At 39.1% G+C, this 14,504-nt stretch overlaps 1 protein-coding gene across 1 annotated transcript; it reads right to left on the bottom strand.

Moving 5' to 3' along the window:
• On the bottom strand, nucleotides 1-1,896 carry TNFRSF17 (TNF receptor superfamily member 17). Its single transcript, XM_077186747.1, has 3 exons — nucleotides 1,608-1,896; nucleotides 1,334-1,465; nucleotides 1-573 (listed from the first exon to the last, which is right to left on the bottom strand). Exons 1-3 carry the CDS (start codon nucleotides 1,720-1,722, stop codon nucleotides 317-319), a joined length of 504 nt encoding a protein of 167 aa, XP_077042862.1. The 5' UTR covers nucleotides 1,723-1,896; the 3' UTR covers nucleotides 1-316.
• Nucleotides 1,897-14,504: the final 12,608 nt, after the last annotated feature.

Genomic DNA, 14,504 nt, shown 5'->3' with positions numbered 1-14,504 from the left:
TTTGCAAACTTGTTTATTTTGTATATATCTGCTGTAAGTAGGTATAATCTCTAAAGGCAGAAAAAGCTGTCCTATGTAAGGACTTTCTGAAATTAAAAATTCCAATAACTAGTGAGTTGAGTGCCTGAGAATAATGTAGAAATACTTGACTAACGAAGTACTATAATTAGAAATAATGACAATGTTAATGCAAGCACAATGGGAGATCTCCAAGGATGATGTACTACCTTCTCCACTGACTGCAAGTATTAAGGTTTACAGCTATACTGGAATAACTCATTTATTATTACTCAGTACAAAAACACTTCCCTCCCAGTCACCCAACACCCAGAACATAGTTGCAATAATCAAAAGATTTGGTGGTAACTAGAACAGTAGCTCGTTCTTCAGTAGCTGGTAATGGAAATGAAGTTTCACAGCCAGTCTGAGGTTTCACCAAGCCACAGTCACTGCAAGTGCATTCTTCCACTGAATACATTAATGTTTCACTTGGAAGTGTGTGTCTAATTTCTTCTGTGTTCACTCTGCTTTCAGTATTAGCCTTGAGAATATTGTTCAGCTCCACAGAGGAGTCTGTAAATATACAGAAGTTAATTTAGTACATACATCATGCTATACTGAACAAAGAGCTGTTAAAGATCCAAATTTCATTATGGTCCAACTATGTTCTAACCTCAGTGAAAATTTTAAGGTATAGTAAAAATTTTAAGATGTAGCTACATATGATAATCTTTTATTCTATGACAATACAACCTTCTACTTCAGAATAAGCATTGAAGTAATTCAACATGTTTTCTAATCAGTTATTATTTAGTGTCTGAAAACTCACAAATATAGTATTTGTAAAATGGAAAAAACCTTTTTTCACCTTCACAAAATATACCACATATGCTTCTCAGAGACTACAATATTAAATAAAATTATTTAAAGTCTTATAAAATGAAAAGCTAATATAGAATGTGTATCCTCTGCCTGGGAACAATTCCTTTTGCATTCAGTGAGGGTGAAACCCTTATGAAGTTTTTTGCTTTTAAGTTTTCATAAATTATTTCTCAAAGAGCAGCAAGTAAGCCAGGTATGAATATACAACAACACAATCCTCATGGGACCCAGAACCAACAAAGAGAAATTGCTGCTTTTGCAATTCAACATCTGGATATTTATTCCCTAATAACTATGATAATTTCATGGAGAATATTTGAGGAATACCAAACAATCCAACAAAGACCAAACAATCCAACAAAGACAGTCATGAGAATCTGGAATATGTACAATGTTTTTACATGTTAAAATGTACAATGATCTAAAATTATTTGATGAAGAATTTATTCACCTGTGTTTTCCAGTTTTTCTTTTTGTTGCTTTAGGTGCTTCCATTTAAACAAGACCATTAAGGTAAACAGAGTGAATATTAAAATCAACCCTATGCCCAAACAAATCCAAAGGATTTCACTTGAATCGGTACCTTGTGAAACAAAAGAGATGCATGACATTAATCATAAACAATAATCATATACAGTAAACATGTCCAACCCATCAAAGCTGAGTACACAATCCAAGATGAAGATGGCCAGCACAGGCACAGATAATGGCAGAATTGTACTTACTCTTCTCACAGGAGTTTTCACAGGAGGGCGGTGGTGCACTGGAGCACCGCAGGTGACAAGGAGTACAAGAGAGCAGCAAATTATCAAAGTATTCATTTTTGGGGCACTGTGCCATCAGGAGCAGTAATTATGGAACTACAAAGCCACAGAAATAGTAAAAGAGTGAGGATCATCTACAGAAGGCTCCTCAGTTCTCAGTTTGAGCAACTCTAAGAACAGCTAGCAGTAATAATGGACTTCCATCATAGCTCCACTACATGGGATCATGTTACAGAAAAAAGGATTTAACTCTGAAGACCCCAAGGAATTACTGTTCCTTTCCTGACAATTCACAATCTTAGAAAAACTGAGCAGCTGCACCAAGATAGTTTTCAATGTAAATTTTGTCTGAAACAGAAAATGGTTATTTATAGAAGATGTTTCTAGAGCAGGTGCTAAGGACTACAAACTGTAGAGAAGAAAGATCTCCAAGCAGGAGTTCATAATAATTGTTCTTGTCTCTAAAACTGGGCATTTTTTTCGTGGTGACTGCTTCTCAATTCTGAATTAGCCTCATTTATCACCTATTAGGGCTTGGTTGGCATTTTTACCTAGTTCATTTTGGGGGTTTTAGCTATTTTTTTTGCTTATAACCATATTTCTATGAAAAAATTAATAAGAATACATTCTAATCATGAAGAAGTGCTACATTAATATTTTACAATTTTGATTCAAAACATTATCTGCATTTTTCACTTATTTTTCCATAATACAGAACTGTCATTGGGCTAAAACTGGAGTACCCAGCATGGAAAAGTAAGTTTTATAGGATGTCTTCTTCCCAGCCAGGCAGAGGTATACACAGTGAATGTAACATTTCTGAATATGTATTTGGTCTTCTCACAGAAAAAATAAAAAGCTTTGACTACAGACTGTCACAATGAAAGTAGTTTACAAAGCTAACTTGTATCTTGATGTTTTATTCTAATAGAAATTATTTTAAATACAAAGTTAACTAATTTCTAGCAATTAGCAGTGTTAGAAATTACTTAATTTCTAGCAAGTAGCAATAACTGCCTCTATCCAGTATCACTGCCACAAACAGATCAGAATTACAGGCTCTCTTTATCATATTTAAGCTAATTTCTTTTTTGACTACAAATATATAAAAGGAAAACATTGTATAAGGAGTTATCATTTCAAACCACGTTAATATGAGACTTATTTTCCCACAAAATGCACCATGTGGGAATACACAAACTGTTTTTAGTGGAGCAGTCTAACAGATCTGTGTTCTAGTCTCTAGCAGATGGAAATGCTTATTGTGGCTTCTGCACTTGTTTCTGTGGGCCAGGTGCACAGCTCAAGGCTTTCTACCACAGGCTTTTCCCCCTCTTCAAGATTAGTGGATAAAGAGGAATTGATGAAATCTGATTTAGGTGTGACAGAAGAAAATAAGGGTAGAGACTGGGGGTTATGCTAAAACTTTCTCTATGAAGTCAGTGCTGGTGCTGAAGTCATAAAACTGGTTCTCCCCTTCCTCCATAATCACACTCTGGAGGAAGAAACCTCAGTTATGGCTGCAATATCATCCTTGGTTCTGATGAGCACCATTTATGCACAGAGTAATTTTAGGTTTTGCTTTTAAGATGCTCTTTAGCCTTTTCAGCCATGGAGAGGACAAGCACATTCTCAACAGTGATCTCAAGATACTCCTGAAAGCACTTCATGATGTTCATGATACCACTTCATGGTACCCTGAGGTACAGTAAGTGAATTTCAGGACAGACAAGCTGATCCAATTCTTTAAGCTTTCATCCACTGACTTCTGTGAAAGATCCCAGCCTTTGCTGCACTCCTGGGTTGCTGTTTCAGGGGTGCAACCCCTTACATTTGTCTTTGTTGACTTTGTTATGCACTCCTGCTCCACGTGTTGCTGTGATGTATCCTACAACTGATACCTACTCAATTTGATATTGGTACTATTCATAAAAACTGTAAAGGGACTTTGCAAGAGAAATGTTGATCTAAAAGCAAGGAAAGAAATAACAAAATGTGCCTGTGTCTGGAGGCCACCAAAGATGTGGTTAGATTATATACAGATAAGATGATTAAATGTCTTGGTGTTAGTGAAAGGCATAGTCCTGCTCTTCACTCTGTGTACTCTGAAACGTGAGGAAGGGCTGGAGGGCTCACCTCACCACATGCAAACAGCTTTAATTCATTAATCCAGTCAGTTCATGGAGTTTTACATCCTAGGCCCTGGAAAAAAGACCAGAAACAAACATAGAAAAAAAAATATATATAAACAGCTGATCACCTACTGGCAACATGCAACTAAGTCCACCAGAGAAATCCACATTTGGTGAACTAATGCACCAATGTCTTAATTTGAAAACTCTAAGTACAGTAGAAATTAATTTATGCCTAATTATTTGAGATTGTATATATAGAATATTAAGATAGTGTGGCAGAAATGCTTTCTCTCACAGTTGGCCAGAAAGTTTTCCTATATGGCTGGTTAGAGTTCAAACATATTTCTTGTAAGACACAAAGTAATTACAAAGTAGTCTCATGTTTTCAGTCAAACTCTAGGAAACTTCCCCCCAAGTGAAAGGCACAGTACAGCTCATTTCATCAGAGCTCTGGAGAATGATGCTGTCTCTTACAGCAATACTTCTCCATCTACAGTTGGACACCACTATTTCCCAAAGCTTGCAGCCTTTAAGGATAAACTAATTTTTTTGACAGATGTGCCCCAAACCACAAATCCTTGCTAATTAAGCAATACATTTTTCACACATTGGAAACTGGGCAGCAATGACAGTAAAGGGTCTCTACTGTGTCATTCCTCTAAGCAGCCACCATTCAGGTCCCAGCCTTTTTCCCTTAGCTGTACACAGTGCCAGTGATGCATGCAATGAAAAAACACAGGCAACAAATGGTTCAAAAAACTATGAGGAATTATGGTTGTCATGGCCTGCTGCCTTTGTTTTCTGCACATCCTAACATTCAGAAGTTCCTCTCCTCAAGGGCATGAAAGCAAGCATGTAATCAATCGATCTTGATAAGCAATAGATCCCACTGACAGATCCCACTACACATCTAAAGCACACATTATTTCCAAATCTATGTCCAGGAGTAAGAAAGACATTTTCTAGCTGAACAGGGTTTTTGTGCAACCTTCAGTTTTGAGTAATTTTGATAGCAAGGGGCTAATATTAAAAAATAAAACCCCAAACAAACAACGCTTAAAGCACTTTTTTGGGAGAAGTGTGCTTTAATATGAGATGCTTTATACCTGAATGGAGAAGCTGTTTATAAAGTAAAATATTGGATTCAGCCAACAAATGAAACAAAAACCAGAAGCATTAAGAATAAATTCATTAAGTGACATTAAGAATATTGTTACTTAGAAACTGTAGTTATGTTATGTTAAGATTTGTTCCATTGCCTTGAATAATACACATTAAATCCTCTGAGCAGAACACCAATTTGTTATATGTAGACTATGCAAACACACAAAAAAATGAGATGATGGTATGGAATGATGGTTCTCCCACAGTGATATTTACCTTTAGGGAATAACAAATATATGCCTCACTTACCAGTAAAGTTACATTTCAGCTCTTGTTCAGTTATAGGATTTACAGAGCTTGCACTGGCTTCCCAAACAATTACACATTGATGCTAATAAATGCTCTCTTCTTTTAATATGACTTTGCTTCAAAAGGATGGCAGAAATTTGCAGAGTTGGACAAAATAAGAAAGGATTTATCAACTACAATAATCATTTAACCATAAATCACAAAGTATTGCCAGGGAAGTATTTCTGCAGTTACATTACTGTAACTGAAATTCAAAAACTCCCCACAATATCCTCTAAGAATGATTCAGACAAGTTAAGTTGGCCTGATGAGGTTGGCATCCTTACAGAGAGCAATGGGAAAAAATGCAAGAAGAGAAGTATCAACTGCAGAAACAACAGGAAGAAAAAAGAGAAAATGAAAACCAATTCTCAGATTTGTTTCTAAAATGTTTGTTCTGTCTGACTCAGGAGTGACATCTGGGGACAATTTCTAAAGACCAGTATAAATGATAATTTCTGATCGTTATTTAGAAGAATGGTTTGAGTACTGACAGTTCTAGTAGAGTATCAAATTGCTGAACAGGATTTCAAGAAATCAAATCATTTTTACTGGTGAGGAGAGTACAGGTGAAGGGAGCCCAGCAGAGCAGGAGCTTTGGAGCTGTACACAGACACACACAAATTCACTTTGGAGCTGTACACAGACACACACAAATTCACTTTGGAGTTGTACACAGACACACACAAATTCACATTGGAGCTGTACACAGACACACACAAATTCACTTTGGAGCTGTACACAGACACACACACACAAAATCACATTGGAGCTGTACACAAACACACACAAATTCACTTTGGAGCTGTACACAAACACACACAAATTCACATTGGAGCTGTACACAGACACACACAAATTCACTTTGGAACTGTACACAGACACACACAAATTCACATTGCAGTTGTACACAGACACACACACAAATTCACATTGGAGCTGTACAGACATGCACAAATTCACATTGGAGCTGTACACAGACACACACAAATTCACCTTGGAGCTGTACACAGACACACACAAATTCACATTGGAGCTGTACAGACATGCACAAATTCACATTGCAGTTGTACACAGACACACACAAATTCATATTGGAGCTGTACACAGACATGCACAAATTCACATTGCAGTTGTACACAGACACACACAAATTCATATTGGAGCTGTACACACACACAAATTCATATTGGAGCTGTACACAGACACGCACAAATTCACATTGGAGCTGTACACAGACACACAAATTCACCTTGGAGCTGTACACAGACACACACAAATTCACATTGGAGCTGTACACAGACACACACAAATTCACATTGCAGTTGTACACAGACACACACACAAATTCACATTGGAGCTGTACAGACATGCACAAATTCACTTTGGAGCTGTACACAAACACACACAAATTCACATTGGAGTTGTACACAGACACACACACAAATTCACATTGGAGCTGTACACAGACATGCACAAATTCACATTGCAGCTGTACACAGACACATACAAATGTTTCAGACCTACAGCCTTCTCCCAAGGGAGCAGAACACCTCTAGTTCCATGTTGCTCTGGCAGAAAATGGGCACACCAAGCACTGAACAGAGCATTTCCTGCCATGAACCCAAACTTGACTGTTAGTTTTGTTAAACATCTGGAGAAACTCAAGAGTTCCAGAAATCCTTGTCAGTTCTCATTTGTGACATGTTAAATTGATATTACATTAGAGAAATAGGTCAAGAAAAATTTTATCTTTCACTGTTTAATTTGAGAAAAGCTATTGTGTCTAAGCCAAAATAATAAAATGAGAACTCTGGATGGAAAATCAAAGTAAGTAATATCATCCTGTCAATGATTAAAGATTGAAATTCATCTGTCACAGAACAATAACTTGAGATCTGTTTACCACACATAACTTAAACAACAAAGTTTTGTTCTGGCACTGCTTCAGGGTTTCTCTGTTGAAGCTTGTGCCAACTTTTTTGCCTGACTGTACTTCAGAAATTCTGCTGGCACAATTACATAGCACTTACCAAGAGAAAGAGGGTTTTCTGCTAGGACTATAACATTCCCTTCACAAACAACATTAGCTAGGCTGACAAAGGAATTCTTCTGGTTGTATAGTTGCTTCTACATTGATGGCTTTGTGCTGGCACAGCTCTTTTTTTCCCACTCACTAAGGCAACTGACCTACACTGTCAAATCTTATACTACAGGCTTGCTCTGATCCTCTCCAATTCTCTAAAGCTATTTACAGAATAAATCCCCCCCAAAAAAAGTCTCTTATAAATCACCTCACCTCAACAATTCTAAAAATCTGTAAGACCAATGTACATACCAAAAAACACCACATTTTCTTCTCAAAAGTTATTGCACTTCAAGGAACAGCAGTATAACAGACAGTCATCTCCTAAAACAGTGTTAAAACTTTCTGAAATGGTTCTTTTCAGAAATCCATCTTTGTGAAGTGCATGCTTTGACTGTATGGCTGGGAGGAGATAAGCTGTTCTAGGAATGGGGTACACACTGCTGGTAAATAAAAGAATGGAGCTATTAAAGGGTTCATCATGTTCATTAACTTTTACAAGCTGCACAGAACAATGCTGCTCTTAGACAAAATATTGTTTAATGTCATTTGCACACAGAGCAAAAACAAGAACAATGTGGATTTTGCCTGTTTGGTTCAGCACATTTTAATTAGACCACAGCTTTGAAAAGAGTGATGTTGCTGGTGCTACATTGAGTATTTCCAAAATGGATTAAAGAGCAAAATAACAGAAGAGAAAATGTTCCTTTAAAATAGTGATTAAAATAACAATAGTATAAACACAGTCAATTAAATCACAGACAGCTTCTGTATCCCCCACTGTGTTCAAAGCTGACTTAGCTAGGAACCAGCTCATGGAACAGAGGAAGTGCACAGCCCAGGAAAGCAGTCCTAATAGACTGCAAACCCTTGGGGCAAAGAAGATACCTTTTCATTTTTCTGACATCCCACATGTGCCAGAATAGTTATGTAACCACTAAGGACAATGCATAGAAAAGGAATTGTGCAAGCAAGTTTGGATTAAGCCAATGCTTGTAAGAATGCCAGTGACATTTTTGTGTTGGTATAATAGCTTTTACAGAATGTAAATATAATTTATTTCTTAATGTGAACACATTTTGTGTTGCAAAAATAATCTCTTACATGCTACTATTTTAGTGATTTTGCAGGTGGACAAAATAAACTGAAAATCCTCAGTGACATAATGCCAACAGGAGTATTGGAGTTACAAAAAAGTAAATGTGCAGGAACAATTATGAATTATGTGAAGTGTTTGGCATACACTAAAGTCTAACATAAAACTTTGTTCTGGTAATTTTAGCCAAATTCTGTAGCTGTTCAGAGGTTTGAATAACACACATTCACTTTTTTCAAATTCTCATGTACAGCATCACAGTGTCAATGTGTGCTCTCTCTCAAGACAGGAGGGAAATTGTAATTGATTCTGCCACCACTACTCCAGAATAATTCCCCATGCAAATTGCTGTCTCTGGAATAAGAATACTGGCACAGAATACTTCTAGAGTAATTAAGCCTATTTAGAAACAAGCTCACTATTTCATTCTCACAATTCCATAATGAAGTAATTATTTTCTGCAACAATGTTAACATGTTAACTAGCCATAGAAGAGCAGCTTTAAAAATCCCATGATGCTGTTATTCTTCCTTCATAACAATAATGCCATTCTGCTTTAGTCATTACTGAAACTAAAATCTTAAGGGATCTCTAATGGACAACATGCTCCCTCAACTGGAATTCCAGAGAATTAGGAAGGTGAAAAGAAAGTACATGAAAATCCCACATGGAACCAGTTCTCTATTTCCCCCTCCCTTGAGACAGACAGCATGGAAAACTGTCCATGTAAAACTTAAGTGTTCCAAAACTCTTGCCATATTTATAAAGCAGGAGATCTGGCCTGGAGTTATTACAGCATCCAGCAGCTCCTCCGTGTCAGGGAGACCCTGCAGTCAGAAAGGCTGGGAATAAACAGTGTGTTAATACCCAGCCACTCTTCATCATCTGTGCTCCAGCCCCTTCCCCAGCTCTGTTCCTTCCTCTGGACATGACCCAGCACCTCCATGTCCAGTTCTTGTCCTGAGGGGCCCAGAGCTGGACACAGCACTCGAGGTGTGGCCTCAGCAGTGACTGTGACTGTGCTGGTCCTGCTGGCCATGCTGCTTCTAAGGAAGCAAAAGGTTAATTTTCTAATCAAAATATTGCTGATCTAAAAGAAAGCATAAAAACAGAAAAACAGAGGTCTGGATTGTGCTTCACAAGATCTCTTTTCAGCTGCTTCAGTATGATGCCTCCTCCCACCAACCCTACACCTGGCTTTCACATCTCTGAAACCACAATCTCTTTTTCCAAAATAGATTCCCTCCTGTCTCTAACCTTCCTAGCCCCAGCTCAGTCACTGTTTACATCATTTAAGTGATCTCACTCTTCCCTTCCTTGGATGTGCGTTCTTTGCTCAGCACATTCTTTCCACATTAAGCAATCCCTCTGCTATTTACAACATTTTAACTGTCACAGGTTTATAAACTACACACAGGTTCTTCACAATGTGCACGCCTAAATCCCCATCTTTGTTTCTTTTGAGCTTTCATAGCAAGAAACCCACACACACAACAGTTTTGACAGAAAAACTACTTACCTAAACTACTCTCCCACTCCTATTTTTCAGTCTGGAGTCTCAGGGTAACAAAACCACAGAAGAAATTCTGTCTAAGGAGGAGCTGCACTGCCTGTGCATTCAAAGAGAGGCATTGTGAGCAAAGATCCAACAAGAACCCACCTTACACATCTCTGAGACCTAAACAATACAGGGTAACTAAGCAATAGATGACACAGCTGAGAACTCTGAGCCTCCAGTTAGAGACACTTGAAAAAAGGTGACTGCACTTGCAAAAAAAGACCTTTCAGTCTTTCTTTTTAGAGATACACAATCAAGGAGAATAAAGGTTGTGTATACATATAGAAGTGAGAGACACACATGACTATTTTTAAAAATAATGAGCTGGGCATGTGAGGTGTTTGAGAGCTGAGAAGATGGACACAAAATTACAAATTGGCATTTTGGTGTAGCAATTCAAGTATTTCTTTTGCTATCTAAAAGAAAACCAATTAACTTTATGCCATTTTTGAAGCCTGCAGTATGTGTTTAATTGCTCCAAAAGGAGCCATCAAAAAAGGCTTTAACTAGATTGGAGCCCTCAAAAAGAAGAATCCAGCTCCAAAGTACTCATTGCCAACCCACAATGAAATGTGAGACAAATTCTAAATTCCTTTGCAGATGTGGACTAATTCTATGATTGGACTGTGAAACAGAGCTTATGCTCTGGTGCCACATTTAGAAAACCAAAGAAGACTTTTATTTGAAATTCTTCCAATGAAATAGCTTCAAATACATTTCCATGAGGGAATTCATGGACTGCAGTTCTGCCAATGGCCAGCACAGGGAGAGGAGCAGGCCAGAAAGAGCATTTGTTAAATAGCAGTATTGGAACAACAAATCAGTAAAAAGATGTTTCCAGGGCAAGATGTCTTAGTTTGGATTAGACATGGTCTTGTGTAAATATAAAAGCCTCTTTATTCACTGACACTTCCATGAGCACCAGTAAAGCTTAGGAGAGACTTGGCTCTTAATGAAGCCATCATGGTGAAACAGTTGTGTTTTCTATTCTCTAGTTCTCAGCTACACCTCACAGACTACCTGGAGAAAGAATTTGCCAGGCTTTAAGAACATTAGTTTATACATTTCTGGCACCTAGGCAACCTTCTAATAATTTACCTCTTTCCTCCTGTCCTTTCTTTCTCCTAAGTAAATAACTTGTTCCTTTGGCTTTGTTTTTAAAGGCTCTTTCTGACTTCAAAGCAATTCTAAATATCAGGCTGCTCATTTAGGTGCATAGCTACTGTACATATTTGAATACCTTTAAATATCAGGGTATGGCTCACACTGTGTCACTCCAATCCCAGCTTGCTGCCACACCAGAAAGGGAAGTTATATTCCTTTCCTGCTCCTCCCAGTCTCAGCCAAAATGTTTCTTGCCATGTTGCAGTAGCTCAGGAAGTTACTTGATGTCAAGGTAAACTGAGTCAATTCAGTCGTAACTCAGCACCCTAAAACAACTCTCTTTCCATTTTATGGCTGTTGGTAGTTCATGGAATTTTAAAAACTTACCTGTTGGTGGGGACCAAGTAACTTCTTGAAGGGGTTAACCTGTTTGGAGCTTTCTAGTGAAATCCATCTTTCTCTTCTGCTTCACATGGCTCTTTAGCACATTGGTACTTCATAGGTGTCCCTGCCAGGCTGCAAAGTGCTTGTGGGAGCTTGGGTGGAAGTTACTACCAAAGTACAGCCCACAGTTTCTAATATCATATGAACAGAGCCCTCCACTTCACTGCTGCAGGACTGACTCACCACAGACTGCAGATTAGAGGTGAAGCTGCCTTGGGATAGTTTATTGTATTAATAACTTGCTCTCACCAAAAAATAAGTCCCGTTCCCCATTCTTACTTTATACCAGCCCTGGCATTTGTCAAATGCATCTTATTTGATTCAGCTGAGTAGCCCAGGAGGAAAAAGAAATGGATTATTCTGGCACTAAATGTAATGAGCTGGACAGACTCAGCACAGGGTCTGGCAGCTCAGAGGCAGCACAAGGATGGAAGAACTGCAGTTGTGGGGGGACAGTTTCTTTGCCCCTCAGTCATCATAGGTTACCCCTAAGCTGGGCCAGACTCCTCTTTTCTAAGCAGTCTTGATCACTTAAGTAATTCATGACATGAAAATGGATTTATATGGGTGATTCTCAATAAGAAAAGCATTTTAGCATTTATTAAATGAAGAGCTGGTATATTTATTCCAAACATTTTGATGCAGAAGAGATTTAAACAAGAAAAGCTTTAATAATGCTTTAAAACCTCAAGCAAACAGGACCATTTACACTCCAGTGGATATTTTGCCAGTAAAATTATCATAATTCTGCTTTTGTTTTGAGTACCAGCTGTTCCAAAGTGGAAAAACAAACTACTAGCCCTGTTAAAAATGTAGTGTTTGAGTTTACACAATTCCATGTGTGACAGCCTGCAAAACAGGTTTGTACACTCTGAAGGACATCTGGCACCTTTTGAAATTCTATGGACTAATTGTTTATATCCTAGCAAGTACCTAGGGAAAAAGTACCTAGGAAGGAAGGAAGAAAGGTTTTTCTTTCCCTGAAATCAGTGGTAATATGCACTTCAGCATCTCTGATCAAACACATATTTGGCCCTACTCCCTCTACACAAACACAAAAAATTATCACAACTCAGTGCTTTAGGAGCCATTGGAAAGAAGGCCCATTTCAAAAACCTTCAAGAAGTTTTTTTAAGGAATGCCAAAACATGTGCAAGAATTGCTTTCTCTGTGTTCCTTGTGTTGATCATCTTAAGGTATATCTAAACTGCTCAGAGAAGGCAGCTCCTGCCTCCAGTTGAGGCTTTCCTGACCTGGAGGCTGTGTCAGGGCTCAAACCAAACACCAGCTTGCTGTACAGCATTGTTGTACTCATTATAAACCTGTTCCATGCTCACAGTGACAGTAAAAAGTGTTCAGGAACAAGTCACTCTGTCAGCAGAATGCATGCAGCTTGCTCTCCAGTGCAGTTCTAGCTATTATTCAACACCAGTAATCCCTGAGTGCTGAAATGCTGCTACCTTGTTTCTGTACTATATGAAATGTATCAGACACCTCTTGGCTAATAAAAGTCACCTAACAAGCAAAGGTTAGAGAAAACAAACCCTAACAATGCACTGTGTACTACTTTTCCTTTTGTTAAACAGAAAAGTGATTGCCATGCACAGCTGGGACTTACTTGCAGCTTGACAAAATTCCAAATATTACAACAGTAGCACAGGTGAGACTCTTCCTTAATTACACTCGATTTGAAAAATAGACTCTGACAATGTCTGAAAACTGGAGAGTAACTCTGTGCCAGAGAATAGGGTTAGGGTTAACCTCTTGGTGGTGCTTGAAGGAAGGGCTTCCACTTAGGCACAGGTTTTTAGTCTCTCATTATAAGTGATACTTTTTCTTCCAAAATGAACTTTCTGTGGTGTTAGTAGGGCTTTGGGGTTGGTGTTTTTTTTGGATTTATGGGGTTTTCTGTTTTTTGCTTTTGTAAGTGCTACCTTGCACACTAATGTTTTCCCTGGTTATGATCTGTTGGAAGTCCATATTTCCATTAACATCTGTAGAAGCTTTTGTTTGTCCATGCTCCACATGTTGCTGCTGGTGTGCAGCCAGAAACCCTCTGGTTCTCATGTCAGGATTACATTACACAAATGCCTCTTCAGGAGAGCTTTTGTTCTCCAACCAAAACTGTCCAGGACTCTGTACCAAAGGGAGATCTTTCATTTTTAGTTCTAAGACCACCTGCTTTAAAACAACCCTGTAATCTGTCCTAGTGTTCTGATATGAATAATGCTGCAGATGACTCACTCCTCACATGTCAGCACTCCAAGAAACTCCCAAATATTTGTTTTGTTTAGTTATAAACACACTGTACCCTACAAGACAAAATGCTGCCACAGCCTCGTGCAGCCCCATAACCAAAATCTACTTGTTTCCCCTCTGTTTCCTCCAAATATACTTAACTTCAAGCGATGTTTTTCGGGTTTGCTTGTTGAGATTTTGTCTTAAAAACTTCTAAGAGTCATACCAGTGGAGGGAGGGCCTCAGTATTTGCAGAGTCCTACTGACTCTGGCTTAACTGGATGGGTTTTTACATGATAACAATCAAGTCAAAGTGTCCTATAGAATGACCAAAATTGGAACTTTCCCTACATCCTGTCCCTGTTTGGCTGGACAGGTACAGCAGCGTTCCTTTTGCATCCCGAGGGAGGCCGTGTGCTCCCCCAGCTTCCCCGGGAGCTCTGCAGCCGCCTCTGCTCTCCGGGACGGGTTCGGTGGGAAGCGATGGGAGCTGACCCGGGCGGTTCCTGTCCCGCCTGTCCTGTCCCCGTGCACCTCAGCTCCCCAGGACGGGTTCGGTGTGTTCTGGCACCGCTGGGCGCTGACCCGGGCGGTTCCGGTCCCGCCTGAGGCGCCAACTCCGCGTTCCGCATCCCCTTGGAAAAGGGGGCGGAGCCGGCAGGGACGCACGGCGCGCGCGGGGGCCGCCGGGAGTTGCAGTTCCTGAGCGCGCAAGTAACGCAGGCAACTCCATTTCCCGTCTGTC

The sequence above is a fragment of the Agelaius phoeniceus genome, chromosome 16, assembly GCF_051311805.1.
Source record: "Agelaius phoeniceus isolate bAgePho1 chromosome 16, bAgePho1.hap1, whole genome shotgun sequence".
Classification (NCBI taxonomy): domain Eukaryota; kingdom Metazoa; phylum Chordata; class Aves; order Passeriformes; family Icteridae; genus Agelaius; species Agelaius phoeniceus.
Note: the sequence above shows the minus strand (reverse complement) of the source record. Positions and strands in the feature narration are given on the sequence as shown.